This window comes from Phyllostomus discolor, chromosome 4, assembly GCF_004126475.2.
Source record: "Phyllostomus discolor isolate MPI-MPIP mPhyDis1 chromosome 4, mPhyDis1.pri.v3, whole genome shotgun sequence".
Lineage (NCBI taxonomy): Eukaryota > Metazoa > Chordata > Mammalia > Chiroptera > Phyllostomidae > Phyllostomus > Phyllostomus discolor.
In genome coordinates, this window is record NC_040906.2 from 103,245,233 (window position 1) to 103,268,433 (window position 23,201).

At 47.2% G+C, this 23,201-nt stretch overlaps 1 protein-coding gene across 6 annotated transcripts in view; it reads right to left on the reverse strand.

Annotated features, from left to right (window-relative positions):
- The window catches only part of GABBR1 (gamma-aminobutyric acid type B receptor subunit 1), a 30,917-nt gene extending 11,996 nt beyond the window's left edge, over nt 1-18,921 (reverse strand). Inside the window, exons 1-11 of one of the 6 annotated variants that reach the window (XM_028508383.2) lie at nt 18,496-18,921; nt 18,006-18,208; nt 17,173-17,376; nt 16,176-16,361; nt 14,815-14,835; nt 13,230-13,390; nt 9,796-9,930; nt 9,278-9,448; nt 8,090-8,191; nt 7,655-7,720; nt 7,014-7,205 (exon numbers count right to left, since the gene is read on the reverse strand). In XM_028508383.2, the coding sequence (XP_028364184.1) occupies nt 7,014-7,205; nt 7,655-7,720; nt 8,090-8,191; nt 9,278-9,448; nt 9,796-9,930; nt 13,230-13,390; nt 14,815-14,835; nt 16,176-16,361; nt 17,173-17,376; nt 18,006-18,129 (1,362 nt within the window). In that variant the 5' untranslated portion in view covers nt 18,130-18,208; nt 18,496-18,921. The remainder of the gene's footprint in view (nt 1-7,013; nt 7,206-7,654; nt 7,721-8,089; nt 8,192-9,277; nt 9,449-9,795; nt 9,931-13,229; nt 13,391-14,814; nt 14,836-16,175; nt 16,362-17,172; nt 17,377-18,005; nt 18,209-18,495) is intronic. The other 5 variants (XM_036023730.1, XM_036023727.1, XM_036023726.1 and 2 more) reach the window with 5 other exon arrangements.
- Nucleotides 18,922-23,201: the final 4,280 nt, after the last annotated feature.

Genomic DNA, 23,201 nt, shown 5'->3' on the forward strand with positions numbered 1-23,201 from the left:
GTCACCTGGGTGATTTGATGTTTTGCCAAAATACTCTATACGAGATATGATACATGTGTGGGTACATTGTCACGATGAAGCTGTCAATCACTAGTTGTCCATAGCTGTGGCCTTCTGAACTATCCAAATAGTTTACATGGAGGAATGTTCAAATTTATTGCAAAATTTAATACAGATTCATTGCTCTACTTGCTCTGTCATTTTGAATGTGATAGCCACACAGTACACATATTCACTCAACAGCATCTACTGCTCCCACTGACTAGTAAAGTGAAGTTGCCATTATTCATGCCTGCACAATCCAGTCCACTCCCCATGCCTACCAGGTTACATTGATGTCTCATAAACCACTCTCATTACATTAACAATGGCTGGACTTGTCAGAAAGAATATATAGATATAGATATAGATATAGATATATAGATATATATCTCAGACTATATATCTATCTATCTCAGAATGTATAACTCCAGAGGCTTCCAGCCAAGATGGAGGCATAGGTAGATACTCTTTGCTTCCTCACAACCAAAAAGACAACAACCGATTAAAAAAAAAATAACTGGAACTGCCAGAAAATCAAACTGTATGGAAGTCCAACAACCAAGAAGTTAAAGAAGAAACATTCACCCAGACTGGTAGGTAAGGAGGAGATGGGAAGCTGGAGCAACGAGGGTGCATGAAGAGCAGTGGCTGCCAGACCAGGGCAGGCAAGGCAGCAGCTACTGGACTAGGATATCCCACATTCACATGCAGATAGGCCAGGAGGAACAACTGGGGAGCGAGACAGACAGCACAACCCAAAGTTCCAGTGTGGGAAACTAAAGCCCCAAAACATCTGGCTATAAAAACTTGTGAGGGTTGCAGTGGCGGTGAGAGAAACTCCCACTCTCACAGGAGAGGTTGTTGGAGGGGCCCACAGGATCCTAGAACACACACAAGCCAACCCACCCAGGAATCAGAACCTAAAAGGGCACAATCTGCTTGTGGGAAGTGAGGGAAGTGACTGAAAGCGGGGGAGAGCCAAGCAAGCAGCATTGTTCCCTCTCTGACCACTCCCCCACAGATAGTACCACAACAAAGCGAAGTGGGTTGCCCCACCCTGGAACAATGGTAAGGGGCTCCACCCCTTACAACATAACAGGTGCACTGAGACAAAGAAATATGGCCCAAATGAAATAACAGGTCAAAACCCCAGAAAAAGAACTAAGCAATAAAGGGATAGCCAACCAATCAGATAGAGAGATCAAAACACTGGTAATCAGGATGCTAACAGAAATGACTGAGTACAGTTGCAAAACAAAGGAAGAAATGAAGGCTATGCAAAGTGAAATGAAGAAAAATATACAGGGAACGAACAGTGAAGGGAAGGACTCTGGGATTTAAATCAACAATTTGGAATAGAAGGAAGAAAGAAATACCCAACCAGAAAAGAATGAAGAAACAAGAATTCAAAAAAATAAGGAATGGCTTAGGAACCTCAAGGACAACTTTAAACATTCTAACATCTGAATCATAAGAGCACCTGAAGGAGAAGAGGAACAGTAAGAAATTGAAAACTTTTTAAAACAAATAATGAAGGAGAATTTCCCCAATCTGGCAAAGGAAATAGACTTCCAGCAGTCCAGGAAGCCCAGAGAGTCTCAAAGAAGTCAGATCCAAGGAAGCACACACCAAGGTACATCATAATTACATTACCCAAGATTAAAGATAAGGAGATTATCTTAAAAGCAGCCAGAGGAAAGGAGACAGTTATCTACAAAGGCATTTCCATAAGGTTATCAGTTGATTTCTCAAAAGAAACCTTGCAGGCAAGAAGGGGCTGGAGAGAAGTATTCAAAATCATGAAAGGAAAGGACCCTATATCCAGGATTACTCTATCCAGCAAAGCTTTCATTTAGAATGGAAGGGCAGATAAAGTGCTTCTCAGATAAAGTCAAGTTAAAGGAGTTCATCATCACTAAGACCTTATTGTATGAAATGTTAAAGGGACTTACCTAAGAAAATGAAGAAGATCAAAAATATGAACAGTAAAATGACAACAAATGCAACTATCAATAACTGAACCTAAAAAAAAAAACAAAAGCAAAAACAAACTAAGCAAACAACTACAATAGGAATAGAGTCATAGAAATGGAGATCACATAGAAGGTTATCAGTGGGGTAGGGAAGGGCGGAGATTGGGGGAAAAAGGAACAGGGAGTAAGAAGCATAACTAGTAGGTACAATATAGACAGGGAGAGGATAAGAACAGTATAGGAAATGGAGAAGCCAGAGAACTTATATGTAGGACCCATGGGCATTAACTAAAGCTGGGAATCCTGGAGTGAGGGGTAGTGCACGGCAGAGGAGTATAAAGGGAAGAAAAAAACCTGGACAACTGTAATAGCATAATCAATAAAATATACTTAAAAAATGTATAACTCTAAAAATGAGCCCTCATGTAAACTATAGGTGACAATGATGTATCAATGTAGGTTCATCAATTGTAACTACTCTGTGGAATGTTGATAATGAGAGAACCTATACATGTATAAGGGCAGGGGGGCATACAGAAAATATCTGCCCCCTCCTCTCAATTTTGCTGTGGACTTGAGCTGCTTTAAAAACAATAAAGTGTTTTTTAAATGTTCATTGGATGTATAAATATAGGTGCATGAATTCCAATTCTAACTAATTCATTTACCTGCTATTACTCTCAAGTTACTAAACCTTAGTAGTTGCTTATTCGGCTTTAAAATGGGAATACTACTACCTTGAAGAGTTATTATAATGATGAAATAACACATATATAAAACGGTGGGTATAAAGCAAGTTATATTTTTGTAAATTCACATCTTCATGATTTTTTTGTCTCTCAGCTTCATCTTTGTCACTATTACTGAGCTCTATAATCCAGCTTGGTGTTTTAAATCCTATATCTCCAATTAAAAATATCTCCTGGCTGGCGTAGCTCAGTGGATTGAGCGCGGGCTGGGAACCAAAGTGTCCCAGGTTCGATTCCCAGCCAGGGTACATTCCTGGGTTGCAGGCCATAACCCCCAGCAACCGCACATTGATGTTTCTCTCTCCCTTTCTCTAACTCCCTCCCTTCCCTCTCTAAAAATAAATAAATAAAATATTAAAAAAAATATCTAAGACTGAGCTCAATTTTCATCACTCCCCAACATTTCCCAGGACATGAGATTAAATCCTTAGAATCACCTGCAGGGGTGTACAACCTGTAGCCCACTGTACGCAAGTGGCTCAGGATGGCTATGAATGTAGCCTAATGCAAAACTGTAAATTGACTTAAAACATTATGAGATTTTTTTGTGTGATTACATGTCACAATGTATTTAATGTGTGGCCCAAGATGACAATTCTTCTTCCAGTGTGGCCTAGACACACCAAAAGTTTAGACATCCCTGTGGGCTTACATTCTTTCAAATCACCAAGTTCTCTTAATTCCTTTGTTGAAATGTCTCATTAATATCATCCCTCCCTACACAGAATAGCAGCTAATATTTATATTGTTCATACAATGTACCAGGCACTTTTTTAAGATACATGTATCAACTTATTTAATCCTTAAATAATCTAATGAGGTTTATGGCCCTTTCTAGAGATAAGGAAACTGAGGCCCAGAAAAGTTCAACTTGTCTGAAGTACTGCTAGTGCATAGCAGCATGCAAACCCAGGCAGCCTGACATCAAGGTCGCGACTCTTCCCAACCGCCCGACACTGCTTCTGTAAGCTGAAACATCTCTCTTCTAGAGCATCTACTGAACAAGCAGCAGTGAGCCTGAGGCTTTCTTTTTCTTTTACAATTTTTTTAATTTGATGATTTTTTTTTAGAGAGGGAAAGAGAGAGAGAAACATGGATTTGTTATTCTACTTATTTATGCATTCATTGGTTGATTCTTGTATGGTCCCTGACCAGGGTTCAAACCCACAATGTTGGTGTATCAGGACAATGCTCTAACCAACTAAGCTACCTGGCCAGGGCAGGCTGAGGCTTTCTGAGTAGTCCTTCAGCCACCAAGTCTAACTAATCTGCAGTTCAAAGTAAATGCTACACTAGGGGAGGACTCATCCACCCTGCATGATGCCACCCTCACATCTGGTGCCACCAACTGACCCCTGCATAACTAAAGTAAACAAAAACATCTTCCCCCTTGGGTTGGCAAATATAGAGCTGTCAATTTTCAAATGGAAATGTTATTAGGCAGTTTAAGAAAAACAGAACAATAAAAATTCCATAATCCACAGAAATTAATGAATTAACTAACTGCAAATTTATGACAGTAACTCTTTCCCAGCTCTGTCTGGCTGTTTCTATATGTGAGAATGAATGCTCAACAGTGATCTAAAATACGTACACTGAGGTAGGTTTTGGGGTTTTTTAAGATTTTACTTATTTATTTTTAGAGAGAGGGGGAGAGAAGGAGAAACAGAGGGAAAGAAACATCAATGTGTGGTTACCTCTCACCCACCCCCTACTGAGGACCTGGTCTACAACCCAGGCATGTGCCCTGACTGGGAATCGAACCAGTGACTCTTTGGTTTGCAGGCCTGCGGGTTTTTATTTTATATTGTCCCCAGATCTGATGGGACCTTTATCCAGTCAGAATTTGCTCATTTTACTCACATTCTTACCCCCACCACCCACCTGCCCCTCTAGCCCAGAGCTATAACCTTTCTCCAGAGCCCCTCTAGCCCACTCTCCCACATCTAACTCCTAAACTCTCTTTCTCTAAGCCAGGGTTTCTCAGTATCTGCACTACTGACATGTGGTGCAGGATAACTCTTTGTTGTGGGGGACTGTCTGGTACATTGTAGGGTGTTTTAGAAGGATCACTGGCTTACCCATTAGACAGCAGATGTAACAACCAAAATTGTCCCTAGATACTGCAAGCTCTGTTTGTAAACCACTGCTCTAACCAAGAGTCCTCAGAAGCATCAATTTCCCCAGAGAACTTGTCAAAAATGTAACCCTAAACCCAGGCCTACCCCTGAATCAGAGCTTCTAATGGAAATGGCCCTTTTCCCTTATTAACTGACCTTCCAGGTAATTCTGATAGAAGCTAAACTTTCAGAACTATTAATCTAAACTTAAGGCCATCCTTGTAGAGTAAAGAAAGGCAAGTCTGCTTCTTTTCTAAATTATCAAGGCTCTGGGCACCTAAGACCAACCCTTGCTTCTGATCTACTTTTCTTGGACCTATAATCTCTCCTCTAGTTAACTGTTAAGGCTGCTTCTACCCTCTGGTAAATCTTGGCTTTTGCCCCTGGCATTTTAGGTTACTGAGCTTGCCTGGTGTCACTAGAAGCCCTATGAGCTCAAAGGCAGGCAACATTTTTCTCTAGAAACCAAGAGTCAGAAGGAGGCCTCTATCTAATTCATTCTGCTCAAATGTCCCTCTGTACCCCTAACCACATCCCTGCTTCCTGTGTGGGGCTCCTCTAGCTCCCTGGTAAGAGGAAGAAGCCACAACACTAAGGTCCTGGGCTCACGGCACCAACAAGCCTTTTCAACATCACTTCCCTAGGTTCTTGAGGATGACTCACCTATCAAGTGACCTTCCAGAATTGTTCCAACGTATTTTCAACCAAAATACCTTACCTATAGAGTCCCTTAGAATGTCCCAGGATAGTATCCATAATCAGAGCCCACATAGCAAATGACTGGCCCTTCATCACAACACATTGCCGGAATAAATTTCCTGACTCTTCTTTCTCTCTTATTCACAAATTGCCAACACTTAAACTGTGTTAGCCCATAAAAGTTAAAATTTTTTAGTCTGACTTCATGGTTTCCCATGGAAGGTGAAGAGGGCAGAGTTGTTTGGACTCAGATTCAGTTAGGTTCAATTCCAGCCTGACCATGCAGTAGTTTCATGACCTGGGACAATTAAGTAACTTAACCTCTCTGAGTCTCAGTTTCCTAGCCTATAAAATGGAAATGAAAAATCTACATCAGAGTATTGCTGTGAGGATCACTGAAAGTATGTATGCAAGCTTCTGGTTTACTACACAAAAGCAATTATTACTACAACTTTGTTTTAATGAGATAATTGGAGGGCTTTATAACCATTAGCTCACTCCTAGCAACCTGTCCAAAGCAGGTATTCCAGACCTGGGGCTGCCCTTGGTATAGTAAGCAGACACACAAGTAGCCTTATCCAGCTCATCCAAGGTTCCGTGTTCCCTAAGATGTAGTGCTTCTTCCCCTCATACCCTGCTCACTTGCGCCCCACACCTGCAAAGGCTGCCTCAGCCTTCCTAAATCAGAGGATGTGTCTTCTAGCTCTAGGTCTGTCACTAACCAGCTATCTGGAGCTAAATAATTTCAAAAGTCTCCTTTACATCTAAAATTATAAGATCATTTAAAAACCATCAGGAAGAGCCAAGCTAATGGAGCATCAACCAGAAGTGAATATAAAACACCCTGTCCAGGTATCTCAGTTGTTTAAAGCACCATTCCGCTATGCCAAGGTTACAGGTTTGATCCCCAGCCAGGGCACATAAATAAGTGAACAAATTGATGTTCCTTTCTCTTTCTCTCTCTCTCTCTCTCCACCCTGCCTCAAATCAATGTAAAAAAATTTTTTTAAGTAGTTAGTATCAAAAAGCTCTAAAATCACCAAGAAAATAAAATATATTTCTGGCCAGGAACACTGCTCCTGTAAAGGTGTGCTTATGTATACAGCACCTATCGATAAGTTATCATTAATAACTCTCCCTCATTTCATTTCTTGCTAACTGCTCCTTGCTTCCATGAACAGCCTTTCTACTCATTACACCACTCTCATCTCCTCTCTTCCCTGCCCAAGGCAGTCAGAGCAGAAGTGGAATCCATGGAAATACGATGCAAAAAGAACCTCAAAGGGGATTCTCGATGTAAAAAGAACCTCAAAGGCCCCTTGCCCCTCTGTATCTCCGAACTCCACACCTGTTCCCCTCCCCTTTGAGGCTCCCTCAGTCCTCCCCACCTGCCCAAGTACCAGCTTCTAACTCAGTTCTCACAATCTCACCATGTTGGAAATGCTGCGGGTATTGGCAGGGTTCAGCATGACGATCTCAGTGGTGATGTGACCCTCCACTGCCTCAGTCATCTCGTCCACTGTGCAGTTGATGGACGGGTCATAGATCTTGAACCAATTGTCAGCATACCACCCAATGAGGAACCAGACATACTTCTTCCCGAAGAGCCGCTCCTTGTACACCTAAATACAAAGAAGGAGGAGGACTGAGTCTCTGTTCCTTTCTTTTTTTTTCTTATCTCACTTGTCACTATTCAGCCTCTTAGGAATCAGAGAAGAGCACAGAACTGAAAAGAGAAATCTACAAGTCTTGGTGAGGTGGTAGGAAAGGCTCTACTCCTCCTCCTAAATTCTTCCCTAGCCTCTATTTTCAAGTGGCCTTTCATAGCCAGTAAGGAATGACAGGATCCACAGGCTCCGCCAGAAATACAAAGTAAAAGGAAAATAAGATCTGTGCCATGTGTGTGAGAAGCTAAGAGATGGAGTCAAAGCCAACAGATGGGGACATCATATTAATCAACACCTCATACCATTTGCTATCAACTTAAGCAGAGACGTGGAGAGAGATCCCATGACACACCCAAGGCAAAGAATCCACCCAGTCCCCCTCCCTCTTCAGATTCCAACTCCACCTCACAGAAAACTTTGCGGGCTTCAGTTTCATAGAAAAGTCCCACGATGATTCGGGCATCCTGGCGCTACAGAATGGAGAGAGAAACAGTGCTAAGTATATCTGGAATGCTGGAGGGGCTAAGCCAAGTGCTCTTACAGCTATGATTTCCCGACCCAAAGTGTTTAGTGCACAGTTCTATTCAATAAGGGGTGGATATCAACTGAAAGATGGAGATAAACTTCCCCAGGAGATGACTGTCATGGAGGTATGAGCCAACACAGTGGTAGTGATACTATAATCTGTAAGTACATCAAATCAACATGTTGTACACCTTAAACCTACACAATGTTATATGTCAATTACATCTCAATTTAAAAATAATATAACCAACATTCCCCCACCTGACTCTCCTCTCCAACCCACCACTGTCACCCTGCCATTCCAATCACCCCACCTTAAGGTTTTTGACAGGCACAGCTGGGTCTGAGAAGAAACTCTGGCGGAAAGTAATCTCAATTCCAGCCTCCTTTACTCGTTCCTCTAGATCGTCCAGAGTCTTGAGTGGGAATGAAAAACAGAGAAAACATGGGGTGCACAGTGGGCAAAGACCAGAGATCTTACCTGCGACTGCACATTCAATGAAGGAACAGCAGCAGTGTGAACCTTCTTCCTCCAACATCCTCTGTCCAAGAGTGCTCAAAGGAAAGCACCTGGAGTCTCAGGATATAGCTCCCAAGTGAGGAGGAGCATGGAGTATGGCGAGCCCTCCTGAGCTTCTATGTCCACACAAGTCACACCCACTCACCCCCCCCCTTACCACTGACAGCAAAAATAGGAGAAAAGGAAACAGAGGAACCAGGAAAAGACAAGACAGGATCTGATATAGATTATATCAATCTCAAGAGGCAAGTGAGCAGACAGACAAAAGGACCACAGAAGAATGTCCTGAATCACTAAGAGAAAGTTGAGGGGAAGATTAAAGGGCCGCTGAACATAAGGGTGAATAGAAGATTCAAAATAGAATAAAAGAGAGGAAGCCAACTGTCTTCTTCAGGTAGATCATGTGTTTCCTCTCTACTTCCACCTCGCCTTGTTTGTCAGCATCTCTCTGAGTCAGCTACCTGACCCATGTTCACATATTTGTCTTTCCAACTGTCTCCTCTCTTTCTCTCCCTCTCCCTTTCCTTTGCTCTCTGTCTCTGTCTCCATCTTTCTCTCCCTCTCTCCTCCTTCTCTGTGCCTGTACCCACTTCCACAGCTCCATCCTGCTATTCCCATTCACACCCACCCACCACCCCCATGAGCACCTCTGGAATCTGCTACCTGGGTTCCTATCACATATTCTCTCCCTTACTGTGTCCTGACTTTGGAGTGAACCTACTTTAATAGACCTGGGTCATTTGCGAACTACCTGTCTGGAGAACAAAGCATCCAAGTGGGGAAAAAGCCCTAAAACCAAAAAGTTGAAGAGGATCCTGAAAATTAGGCTTGTTCGTTCCTCTAGCTATAAAAAGAACATGCACTTAACCCCCTTGTGTTCTCTTGTGATAAAGAATCAGGATCTTTCCCCGGAATGGATTCCACGTCACATCTCTCTGCACTGCAGTTGGAGTGAATGCCCATTTATTCAGGTCCTCCTCACCGACGTGAAGACTTCGGTGGTCTGCTGGATGGTGGCAATCTTCTTCCAGCCCCACTTTTCAAAAAGTTTCACACGGGTTGGATTGTGCAATGTGGCTGATGGGTGAGTTCGAAAGAATGTGGGGAAGCGCTGGCGGTTGGACAGGGCTGGTGAGCTGGAGCCATAGGAAAGCTATGAGGAACAGGAATAGGGCAACAGGGGATGTCACACGTGGACTCCACCACACGTGGGCAGCTACCAAGAGTTGCCAAGAGAGCTTCCAACCTTTCCCATTCTCTCCAAGTGTCTCTACTTCCACCCTAGGAAAGCAATTCCCGAAGGCCCACACATCCTCACAATCAAGATGCTCCTTCCCTTATCTGACTTCAGTTCCTTCTGGTGGCTGCAGCACAGCCAGGCCACTGTTGCTAGGAGGCTAGTTAGTTCAGGTCTGCAAAAAGCTCTGAATCTTGGAAGCTGTCCTCTTAAATACACCCAAAAGAGAATGGCCTATCTTCTGACCCCCAAGCCCCACTTACCACAATCAGGTTCCACATCCTGGCAGCCTCAGCCACGAGTGTGGAGACAGAGCTGCAGCCGGGCATGAGGATGATCTTGATGGGGTCATTGTAGAGCAGTTCATACAGGTACTTGGTGGCTTGGCCTGGGTCACACTAAATGGGGAGTGAGGGAGAGGTAGGCTCTCCTAGAGGTGCTCTGATCCCTGCAACTCTTTTATTTTTCCCATAAAACCTAGTTACTTCCCCCAACTACCCAGCCCTCTGCTGAAACCCTCTTATCATTACTGCCATGTTCCTCTCCTTCCTGGCACCTGTTCCCATTTTCTTGGTTCCCCGCACCTGCTAAATATCCTGTCTTCCAGCTGGTGCTAACTCATATCCTTTCCTCCACATCCTTTGGTCAGTATAAATGCATATACCCCTTCCCTCCTTCCAGCTCATCAAGCTTATCCCTACCACCTTCCCTCCATCACTCCTACTCCTTACCATGTTTCTATGCTCCAAACACCTGTGCATAGAAGAGTCTACAAGAATATGAACAAACTCTCCACAAGTCCCCAGATAGCCTCCTCAAAGCCAGTTTAGGAAAATTCCTCCCTCACCTCTGCAAACTCCCTCTCCCCACCTTCCTTTTTTTTCTCCCTCTTCTCTTCAGAGGGTAGTGATAAACAAGAGAAAGCAGGAACAAGTCCACTAGGGGGTCTAACTCAGCATCCATCCCCTCCTGCTGGGTCCTGACATTTGATGGGTCCATTAGAAAAAGAGACACTTAAGGGTGGAGGAAGAAACAAGGATGAGGGGAGAATGGGGAAGAATAAATAGAATGATGTTTAAGAAACTAGATATTTTCAGGGGTGACTGAAGGAGTGCCATAGAGATGGGAAAGTGATCAATGCATAAAACTAGAGAGGAAAGGAATACCGGGAGGAGGGGAAGTGGGGGAGGAAGATCAACGGGTCTCCAACTGCCTGTTGCCCTCCTGCTGAAAGGTGACATTTCAGAAGCTGCTGGAGCCCCAAAGGAAGTGAAGAAGAAATGGAAGCCAGTGGGGAGCCAGGGCAGAGGGGACACAAATAGGAAGCACAGGGGACTGGGAAAGGTGAAATGGGGAGGGCAAGTTGCAAGGAAATAAAGAAGGCCCCCTAGCATCTGCTCGCTTCCCACTGAGCCCTGACATTTGGGACACTGTGGGAAGTTGGAGAAGGGAGACTCAGGGAGGCTGGCAGAGTCTGAAGAGCCAACAGGAACCCAGAATTCTGCTGCACACCTGCCCCCACTGCCAAGGGCAGTGATCAATGGCTGTCTTTTTTTGAGATTCCTCATCTCCCCTACTCGGGCATCTTTGTGTATCTTTACATTCTCAGGTCCCACCTACCTGACCTCTCCCAGTATCTGTTACTCCAGATCCTTCCTACCCCAGCTTCCCACAAGGCCCCTCAGTGACCCTCCCTTCTTTGTCTAAAGTAAAGGTGGTTGGGAACAACAAGGACATATAAGAACATATATAAGGTACATACAAACAGGGCAATGTATGCTCCCCAGATGTCTCTTCCGTTGTGTCTGTATCCCTCCCTACCTTTTCTCACATCCCTTTGCCCTTCCACACCCAGTGTATTCCTGCAGACTTCCTCCACCACGATTCTCACCCAGCCCTAATACATACCTCCTCTGTTCTCCCGCTCCCCTGTTCTTGCAAGGATCCATATTTGCAGGCAGGAAACAACACATTCCAGTTTGTCTGCCTTTCCATCTCCCCTTGCTGCCTCTGCTATTTTCTCCTCCATCTCCCTTCTCTCAGGTCCCCCATCTGCTCCCCAACACCCCCAGGGACTCACCTGTCATCATGGATGAGTCTGAGCTCCCTGTGATCCCCATCACAAAGCTTACATCCATCCCTCCCTGTCTCTCCCTAGAGTCCCACCCCCATAGCCAATTACTTCTCTGGCTTTCCTAAGCTGGACCCTTCCATCAGCTTGACCCTCTTTCCCATGCTGCCTCCTGCCCTAAAACCTAATTCTCTTCCCGAGCCTTGTTACTCTTTCCATTAACATCTGGGGTTAGCTATGTAGGCACCGATCAGGACAGATTTTTATTGATAAAAATGCAGACCCTTGGGACTCATCCCTAACCAAGGAATTAGAATCTGTACATTTAACAAAGTCCTGCAGTGATTCTTATGCAAAATGAAATTTGAGAATCACTGTCAAAGTGTCAGAGACCTGAAGTTCCCTCTCCAAGCCCCTGTGCTCTCTTCTCCCCAAGCCCTCTTCCTTCAATCCCACTCAGCCCCTCCTCCCTCGCATACCTATTTCTAGATATAGATTACTGTTCTAAAACATGAATATAAATCCTCAGTTCACTCCAGAGGTGAGGTCACCAAATCTTTACCTCTGTACTTTATTTCACTCACTCCCAACCCCTTAAGTCACTGTGCCACAGGTGAGAGAAGATAAATGTGAGGTCCCAAATTTCCTTCCTCCCTGTATCACATCCTTCCCCACACGCCCAGTTATTTAGGTAGCAGATAGGAGAGGGAAAGGAAACTTACAGGACCATCCCCTGCTACACCTAGACCTAAATTTCTTTACCTTCCCCCCTCCCTTTTCCTCACCTCTTTAACCCTACATCCATTTCCCATTTCACATCTTAGAGGCCACAATACTAAGTTCCTCAGGATGTGCCAGGATCTCTCACCACTCAGCTTTCCTCCTTGCCCCTCCTTCACTGTCATCCCTTCCCAGTCCAGTTCTGCCGCCTGTATCCTGATTTCTCTCCACCCCCACACTATTGTGGGGGCTCCCATGTGGACCTCTAATCCAATTCATTTTCCCAGTGTCTCTGCCCATCTCTTGACCATGAATCTGCCTTCCCCAACCACATATGCTACATAGTCTCACAGTCCAGGAATCCTCCACAGGATTAGGGTTGAGAAGTGAGAAGGGGCTCCTCATTACCTACAATTTTTTTGTGATAAACTAGAGCTATCAAGTCCCTCCCCAAAATGTTTCTCATTTGGTCCCTATTCCTTCCAGCTCAAAACCGATGCCAAGATTTACCTTGTTACCATGGTAAATGTAAACCCCATACAATTCCCCACCTGACATTCTCTCCATCCCCCAACCCATCCCAGGGTTAGCTTACTCCCCAGAGAATCAGGCTCAGCTTGTACCCTAAATCCATCACCAGCTTCCCCAAACTCCAGCATTTCCATGGGTCTCTGAGAACAGGAGGGTCTGCCTTGCAACTTGACTAACCATCTTGAACCCCCTAAACCCTTATCTTGAACCTCCAGCCCCTTTGACCCTCCCCAAGCTCCTGTACTCTCAGCCCTTCTCCTGCTAGTCACATATGGGAGGGGTCCGCCTATAAATCCCAGAAATGACTTAGACTGTGATGGCCTGGCCCCTGCTCTCCAATGCTCCCCACCCATCCACTCCCATGTCCAGGGCTACCTTGCTGTCGTGGTGGATGAGCTTGAGCTCGTAGTCCGGCAGAATGTCCCTGCGGCTGTTCACGTCCTCCAGCGCCATCTCCACCGCGGGTTGGCAGGCCTGGCCCCCTGGCCAGCCCCCACTCATGGGAAACAGCGCCCCGATGTACACCGCGCGCCGTTCTGAGGAGGGGTGCGGGGGAACCCGCAGGTGAGGCCGAGGGAGATGGGGAGAGTGGGAGGCCCATACCACCGGAGCCACCCCCACTGCTATGGCCACCAGGAGGGACAGTGGCCACCCCACCCGGGTACTGGCGTCCCCTGGACCCATGGCAGGGAGAGAGTGGGAGGTAGCTGCTTGGGGAGGAGGAGCTCAGGGGGGACACTTGTCCTGGGGAGGGCTGCTGAAGGGGTGTCGAGGAGGCCTCTCCATCCCTGGTTTTGTGGAGCAAAAGGGACAAGGGCCTCGAAGAAGCAGGGAAGATTGGCTTCCTAAGGTCCCCACAGCTCTAGCTTCCTCCACGGCCACCGCCAGCCACCACCTCTCCTCGCGACTGACTGACCAACCGAGGGGAGGAGGGAGAGAGAGAGATGCTGGGATGGAAGGGGCTCTGACGTCACTGGAGACGCGGAGGGGGTGGGGGCTGGAGTTGAGGAGGGGAAAGGGGGGCGGGGGTAGAGATGAGCGCAACTATGGGAAAGGCAGCGGCGGGGCGGAGCGGAGCCGAGGGGAAGAGAGGGAGATAGCGACACCCGGTTGAGAGAAAGGGAGGAGGAAGGGGCCTTGTGGGAGCAGAAAAGAGTGGGAGGGGCCTGCCAGGAGTGCGAGGCGCGGAGGCTGGAGCTTTGAGCGGAGGGGTGGATTAGGCGAAGAGGAGTGGGACGCTGGAGGAAAGGGGCTGAGCCAGAGTGTGTCAATGGGGGAGCAAATAGACGGTGCCAGGTGAGGGCTGGGATGCGGAGGGCGGGGGAAACGGTTTTGGAAAGAGATAGCTGGGTGGGGAATGGGGTGCAAAGGGGAGTGATGAGAACAGAAGTAGAAAACAAGGGGCTGGGAAGCTGTTGAAAGGGTGATGGGAAGTGGAACTGAGATAACAAAAAAAAAAAAAAAAAAAAAGGATGAAGGGAAGGAACGGGTAAGGAAGGAGCTAACAGAGGGAGGTGAGGCTGAGCCAGAGGTGAGAAAGGTGGGACAGCTGACAGAGTCCTCAGGTGAAATCCTAGAGAGGGGTGGGCAGGAAAACGTTCTCGGCCAGGAAAAGGTTCTCGGGAGGGTCTGAAGGTACCCCAAAGGGAAGACAAGGGGGAAGCTCAGGGCATCCCGGCCCCCTGCTGCCCCCTGCTGGGGCTTTGCCATTTGGCCGAAGCAGAGTCTGGGAGAAGGAGGCGCAGAGGGAAAGGCAGCCAGGCAGGGAGATGGGAGGAACCACGGCCTAGCGAAAACCGGGACTAGAGGCAGGAAACAGGTAGGGAAAGAACAGCCTGCCATAAACTGGAGTGACTGGGGGAAGGTGGGAGGACTCTAAGGGCAGAATCCGGGCGGGTGGAGGGTAAAGAGTGATGGGGCAGGGTATTGCAGTGCACGCGATAAGGGTTTCTCAGCTCACCTGAGTGTGGCGTTCGATTCACTGGCAGCAGGAAAGACGGGATCAAAGAAGAGTTACCACTGGCGCCCAGCTTCCCTGGCCTCATCCCCAGCCCCCTCCCACACCTGTTCATGCCAAAGACAGGGGAGAGGAGGAGATTCTGCTACCTTTCTCTGGGGAGGATGCCTTTCTGAGGGTAGGGTGCCTGGATAAGAGCAAGGCGGACTGTGGGTCAGGACTTCCTAGTTTTCTTCTTTTATTTTTCATAAGACAGCAGAATTTAAGACAGAAATGCCTACAGCTAAGACATGGGCAGATCCTGGTTTGTAGAGCTTAAATATTATAAAAGTTGGGAGTCCGTCTTTTAGAGAAAACAATTACAAATACAATTGGTTTTAAGCTATTGCTGTTAAAACATCTTAGGCAATTTTTATAAAATACTTATGACCATGTGAAAACATTATTAGAGCTCTGTACATTATTAGAGCACAAGAGACCTGTCTAAATGAGGAAATCTAAATCTTAAATTTCATTCGTTTCATAGTTAACCCACCCCTCTATGAGACTCCTAATTTCCAGAATGATAAACTACATGCAGAATAGTTAACTGAGAATCTGAGAATGTTGAAAGAGTCTACAAGGGAAGAAGCAGCAAAAAGTATGCGTGCATCCCAGGAGAGGAGGCTACAGAGGGAAAAATCTATGTGACTAAGAAAGGGGGAAACTTGCCAAACTAGACGGCAGGAAAGGTGAACACAAGACCACCTCCCTCAGTGAATGATGGTGGGTGTCTGGAAGGTACAAAGGAGGGCTGATTCCCATTCCTGGGTTGTCCTTAATGCTGTGACAGTTCTACTGCCCAGTTTTAAGCCTTTTTCATTTTATTTTGATAATTTGCTACCCCAGATATTCTTTCCAATCTTACTAACTTTTCTAAGTATGACATGATTTATTTCTAGGTCTGTAAAATAATTGTTATACAATGAATGGAGAGGGATCAATTCTAGAAGAGGTTTATGCATAGAAAGTTCTAAGTTTAGAGAAAGGGAGTGAGAGCAGGGAAAATTGGAGTATTTAAATCTTAAGAAGGGTGATGGAGGGTGAGATTCATAACAGAAAAGAGAAAATGTGAGGCACAAGAACTATGAGCAGGAAGAAGATACAAAAAGAGAAAGGTAAAGAAAGGAAGCCCTAAGCCAAAATAGGTAAAGTGGAAACTGGAGACTGCAGGAGGAAGTTTGAGGCAGAGGGATGGAGAAAGGAGTTAGGCTTTCACTTCTGCCTCCCCAAAGCCCCAGTTTTGTATAGCACCCATTCTGTCCATCCATTCCCAGCCCACTCTATGCTCTCATCAGCTGCATGCAGGCAGCTGTTCCCCTCACCCTGGCAGTGGGGCTTGGGGCTGCTCCACTGGCCCTGACTACAGACACTCCGGGAGCCGCCCACCAGATGGAAGTCAGGGTCACACCGAAAATCCACCCGGGCTCCGTCCAGGGCTGGGAGATCCCCACCCGTCAGGAACACCTTCCCATTTTCCAGCATCAAATAAGACTTGGAGCAGATTCGGACTGTGGAGAGACAGGAAAAGAGAGAGACAGGCAGGTTGGAGAAGGCTCTGTCCCCTTAGAGAGCAGGAGGCTCAGCTTTGGGTTCAGATCCATAAGCATCCTACAGTGCAGGAAGTCCAGTGTAAAAAGGATTAGCCGCTCAGTCTCCAGTCCTCCCTTAGCCCTGGAAGTATCCACATTCCCACAGGAAAAAAAAAAAAAACATTGCCATGTAGGGACCCAAGATGGAGCTATAAGCACATAAAATGGGACCTCTTCAGTGGGTGGTTCTCTGGCTTTGGGGGGGGGGGGGTTGAATTTAGATGCACAGTCAGATTTGCATTTCTTATTCTAGTTGGCTTGTATTAATGTTAAACTGGATTCTGTTTCTTAGGTATGCAGCCTCTGCATTGGAGACAGAGATATTCAGAAATGTGATGAAATCACATCACACGAGTCAGGCCCCTGTACCTGATGCCCCCTTCCCAGGGCGGGTGTATGATCTGGCAACCTGAGAGGTGGGTCAAGAAGGAGTAAAGAATGTTTTTGCATAAACTGCCACAAATAATACTCCAAGAAAATAACTCACAAGATGAATAATCAGGTTATTTTATAAATGGTCAATGGCCTAATGAAGGAAGGATGCAATTAAATGTGCAGGCTGCTAACTTTACTGGCTCACACTGCACACAATAAAGTCCCTCTTAAGTAGATGTATTTGTGAGTGTAATTACACTGGATTTGAAGTGCTGACTTGCAAACAATAATGTTAAGTTTGAGGCAGGAAGAGGAATGGTCTTGAAGAAGGGAGGGACTTTGGGAGGCTACTCACCACAGCGGCTGGGTGTGTCCATATCTGTCCAGGAGCCATTTGCCAGGCACTTTCGGACCTTGGGCCCCACCACCTCTCGCTCTCCCCGGCACACATACTCAATCTCATAGTCCACAGGCAGGAAGTTGATAGCCTTCACCTGGTCACGAGTCAGGCCCCTGTACCTGATGCCCCCTTCCCAGGGCGGGTGTATGATCTGGCAACCTGAGAGGTGGGTCAAGAAGGAGTAAAGAAAGGAATGGTGGGGAAAGGGAAAAGGTAGGGTCATTGGGCAAAAATGCAGGAGACCCTAGGGTGTGGTCAATGGACAGGTGGAGGACAAAGGGGATGGGATGGGATGCTTGAGGGTCGAAGGAGAGATGGGTATGGAACGAAACTCTGCTCAGAGCTAATGTTCTGCTCGGAGAACTCTGGGTAGACAGTAATGAGTCAGGGATAAGTCTAATGAAAGCCCACAAGTTGGGAAGAAAGGGTGCTGATTAGAGGTAAGGAGAAAAGTAACTGAGAAACCGTAGGGGTGTGAGAAAGGCTCAAAGAGGACGTTTGAGTTGAATTAGGATGAGATGAGACGGGGGTCTTACAAGGCCACCTGGGAGAAATGTGGAACTAAGAAAAGGGCAGAACTGGGGTAGTGATGGGGGGCCAGAAAAAGGGGTGTAGTTGAGAAAATAACGCAGGGTCACAGAGAGGTAGCCTAGTACTGATGTGCGCTGATAGAAAAGCTGTCAGGGGTAGTCCAGTGGGCTAAGCAGACGTGGTTGCCTGACTGACGGGACAGGAACGAGGACCAGGAAAGATGGAGGGATGCCCGAAGTCGCGGGAGAAGGAAGCACCTTCAGAGGTGGCGTTGGGGGTCTGCGCCCCGCCCGCGCCCGGGGGGCTGAGGAAGAGTGGCGCCAGCAGCAGCGGCAGCGGCAGCAGCAGCATCTGAGTGAGAGGCGGCCGTGAGGACCGCATCGAGCCCCGCCGGCACCACCCGGACCCGGAGGTGGCCCGGCCTCTCTGCCGTAGCTCCTGGGCTCCGACTCCACTCAGCCTGGGTTCGAGGAGAGAGCCCCGCGAGGGAGGCGGGGGCGGAGCCCCGGCGGGCGAGGGGAGAGGAGGAGAGAAACCGTGTCCACACCCTCCTCCAGACTCCCTCGGCCCCCCACCCTCCCGGGACTCCACCTCTTCCCCCCCTGTGCCCCGCGGCTCCACGGCCCGGCTCGCCCAGCTCCCCGGCTGCCGCCCCGCCGCCCCTGCTCTCCCGCAGCCTCGGGCTCCCGGCTCGGCCCTCCCCGCGTCCCCCCCCACCCAGCCCTGCTCCGGGGCCCCGGCTCCTACCTCGGCGCTCCGGCCCAGCTCCCCGCCTGTCCGCGGCCTCAAGGCTCCAGGCCCGGCCGCTGCGCCCCGCTCTCCCTCCACTCGCCTCCACCTATTCCCTCCGCCCGACCCTCCTACTAGAATTCGGGCTCCGGCCCAGCCAAGGTCTCGGCCTCCTCTCTGGCTGTCCCCGACCCCACCCCCGTCTATCCTTCCCCGGGGCGGCGGCGGCGGCGGAGGCCGCGGGAGCCGGGAGCGAAGGAGGCGGCGCCGGGGACCCGGAAAGCTCCGGGGCGGAGGGACCAGGAGGGTGCGGTAGAAGACCGGGCGGGGGGAAGAGCGGGGAAACAGTGGGGAGGGAGGGCGGGGGAGGGGAGCCCGGCGGGGAGGGAGGGCCCCTCCCACATCCCAAGCCTAGGGAGCCGCCCAAGCCCCCGGCCCCGCCCTGGACCGCGGGGAGCGCCAGGGGCGGTGGTTTGCGCAAGGAGGACGCTGGTGCAGGTGCGCTCTCCACTGCGACCCGCGGCGGAGGCCGCTGGACGAGGTGGTAGAGGCGAGGAAAGCCGTGCCCGAGGCGCAGGAGCTGGCGTTGAGACAGGGAATCTAGGATGCAGGTGGAGGAAAACGGTTGCACAAAGAGAAGGCCGCTCTGGATCTGGGTGAGAGGAGAGAAGCAGAGGCTTGGAGGAGAAGACAGGTGGGAGAGGAAGAAGCCAGGGTCAGACAGCGGAGAGGAGCGCAGGAAAAGGAGGGGGTGAAGTCCCCGAGCCTTCTAAGCGCAACAGAAGTTGGGTGGAGACGAAAAGAGCCAGGAGACCAGAGTGGTTTCACGGGTTCAGCAGCGTTTCTACTAGCCTGCTCTGAGAAAGGAATGCGGAGAGAGGACTGGAAGCAAAAGTTGGGGAGGGGAATACCAAAGGGAGAAATTGAGATAGTAGGAGGTTGAAAAGCGGGGCGGGGGGGGGGGGGGTGGCACAGACAAAAGGGCCTCCAAGAAGTGGACAGGAACCTGCATTACCTTCTGCAGTCCAAAAGGGCCTGACATTCAATATTTATTCACTGAGGAAGAACTGGAAGCTCTTGAGACAGAATGGGGGAAGTGCGGGCCTTTTGACAGTTCTAGAGGCTCTTGGCTAGGGTCTGGTGGTAGAAGGTGTGTCGGGGTGTGTGTGTGTGTCTGCTTGTGTGGCTGTTCATGTGAGTGAATTTGGGCGAGAGGAGACAGGGCTTTTTGCGGGGGAAACTCCACTTCTTTCTGGCTGATCCTGGGAAAGAGGTAGGGAAAAGCCAAATACTGATTAGAGTTGAGGTTCTCAATCTTCAGCCGTTTTTATAACAAAATATTTTGTAATGACTCCTTTATTATGCTGACTTGAAATTCACAGATACTATAGCCTACCTACATACACAGACCTTTAAAAGAACCAACATCCTTCCCTGTCTAATGAAAAGCAATTTGTAGTAAAATAGCATGCACAATATGTGTGAGTGTTGAGGCCTGACTAAACTAGAAGCTGGGATAAGCACACAGCCACTGGCACTTATCCATAGAGCCACAGGGATGGAGCTGCTGCACACCGGCTACTACAAGTGAGACTACTTCCAGCATGTTGTCATCAGTGAAGCAACTTAAAATGTTGGACAGCTCTCTTAGCAAAGTCAATCTTCCCTAAGTTTACACAAAACTGTAATTGCATTCCCAGAAAGTTAATTGTATATTAAAATGTTTTTTAACTATTAAATTTTAGACTCAGATAATTAAGCACAGGTTTCACCTACAAGAAATGTCCTAGGGGACATTTGAGAATCTGGTTGAGGGACAATTCTTCATTATGCAGACTAGTTTGAAGACTATCTTATACCCCTGCACTACCCATGAATGCCAATTGTGCCTTCCTCCATCATCATAATTACAAAAAGAAAGCCCACGCATTTTCAAAATGCTCCCAAGGGACTGGTTGAGAACCACCCGACTAGAAAAATGGGCAGAAAAGGAGTAGAATGGGGCAGGATTTCTAACCACTCAAAATGACAGCCACCTCTCCTCTAAGTGGCCTGTCCTCCTAGCAGGGCAGAATCAAAATAAGTGGGCTTCAACTAAAACAGAATCATTGACACCAAGAAAATGCCATATGGATAAGTTTCTTAGACTACTTTGGAAAAGATGTTTCCTGTCTCTGTGCCCCATCTACAGGCTAGTTCAGCTGCCTGGCCAGTGGGACACCCTCCCTCTGTGCTCCTACATGGTCCTGGCATAGCTGAGTACTCAGAGGACATCCTTCCCAGACACAGAAGGGCTGGAGAGTATCTGAGTGGGTGCTTTCCAGGCAACCTACAAACAAGCCCCCAAGGTCTTTCATTCTGGCAACTTGTCTCTGGCTCCCTTGAAGTCCTGTGTAAAATGAGGGTATGGAAGCATGGAATCCCCCCTGGAAAAGAGGAATCTATGATTCTAGGAAATTGAAAATTATCTTGGTGATATTCATTACCACATTGTTAGTGCTAAACCAGACAAGGAAACAATCTTAAGGTCCAAATCACAGGTACCTGACTCAGTAAGTTGGAATATATCCATTCAAAGGAATAGTTATGAAAACATGTTTAAAAGAGTATCTTCCAATGATACTAACATTGAAAAAATGAGAATTTGAGGGAAAAAAGGATTCAAAATTCATACAACTGTGGCATATATATGTTAAAAAGCTGGAAGAAAATACATCAAAATGTTAGCAGAATTGCCTCTGCGGCCCTACATGGAAACCATGCCTCTATTACAGTGGGTGAGATGGTCCCTGCCCTGGCCCAGGGACTCAATGCCCATTCTCATGCAGCAGCAGGAAAGCCTAGAGCAGATGGGAAACAAGCTCTGCTTCAGCAGCTCGAGTCAGCAAGTTTCTCCAGAGTTTTAACCTTCTTTCCCTGTCTTTCTGAGTCATCACCCTGAAATTCAAAGAGCTAACATGACTAACATACACCTTCAAATGTTTTTGGTATTTATTACACTTAGATCAGCACAGAAGCATAAGACCTTATTGGTGCATCCTTTACAAAAATCTAACATTATGTCTCTTAATGCTTTCAACTATTTCTGTGTGGTAGTATCTCCATGATAAAAAACAACAAAACTACAGCATAGGAAGTTTAAATTAATTGCCCAAGGCCACACAATCAATAAGTAGAACTGGGTCTCAAACCCAGGTCTTGGGTCCCCTTCTCTCTCACAATGCGCCAGCAATGCTGGCCAGATTGCATTCTTTTAACTTGCTCAAATACTTTAAACTCTGGGACCAAGTATACCCAGCTCTCTTTGCCTGGAGGTGTCCCCCTTGGCCTCCCCACCCCATGTTCATTTTTACCTCATTAACAGCTTAAGTGTCACCTCCTCAGGGAAGCCTTCCCTGAAATTCTTGAGACTAACCTAGACCCCACACCTCACTCTCCTGGTCACTCTCATAGCACATTGTATTCATCATTCAAAGCACGTATCTCAGTGGTAATTAAAATAACTGTGGAATCATTTGCTTAATATCTACCTTCCTGATCAGAACTTAAGCTCCACAAAGACAGGGCCCCTAAGTACAGTGTTCTTTGCATCCCCACACAAGAGCTGCACAGTGCCTATTGTCCTGTTAGAGGCTTAATGAAAGATCAACAAAAATGTCTTCTGACTCAAAGATCACTTGTTACTGCACTGTATATAACTTCTTTGGTGGTCTCTGTTATTTGTCAAAGACATAGATATTGGTGAAAAGAGATGCTTTCTTCCCTGGGCCTTAGTCATGACACACTTTCCACACATTTAAGTCCTTACATCCTATGAATTACAGGGTGATAATAGTAGCATTTGTTTTATTATAACCATTTGGTGGTAGTGCACTTTACTAAGAGTATCTTTTTTACTCCTTATAACATTCTTTGAGATAGGTATTTTTATTTCCATTTTGTAAATGGGGAAACTGAAACTTGCCCAATGTCTCACACATAATAAACCAAGATGAGAACGCTTATTTATCTGACACCAAAGCCCCTGCTCAGCCTGATGACCAGCTGTTGGAAGCATCTTCCAAGCCCTTATGGGTCTGTCTCCTTGGGGTCTCTGAGTAACAGCATTGCTATTGTGGATAAAACCACAGGGGTAATCACTACATGGGTAAGATTCCTGTTGGAAGTAGATTACCTTGATGTAAAGCAGGGGGCTCCAGGAGTACTTCTCCAGTGTTCATCAGTATGTTCCACTTTAACAATATCTATACCCACTGGTCTTATTTGCAGGTGCTGTTATTTTGCTATCCATGATGCTGGTATGCCCAGAACCTTTCCTTATGGCAAGCCTTTCATGATTGTTTCTAGTATTGCATGTGTCATCATTTGTAAACTGATGACCATTTATGAAAGATCCTAGCAGTCAGAGAAATTCATCATTACTCAACTAGAAGAATTATCAAAGCATATAAATAACCAGGATCAAACTGAGGCTTTAGCAATGACAACAGACACCAACTCAGTATGATCTTTTAGAAAACTTGAACATCTTTGGGCCTTTTTAAATTCCCTTGAACATCTCCCCGAATAGCTGCTGCAATTTTGAGAAAGAGAGTAAAGTAAGAGGGATCACAATACCTGACACTAAACTATACTACAAGGCCACTGTAATCAAAACAGCCTGGTACTGGCATAAAAACAGGCACATGGACCAATGGAACAGAACAGAGAGCCCAGAAATAAAC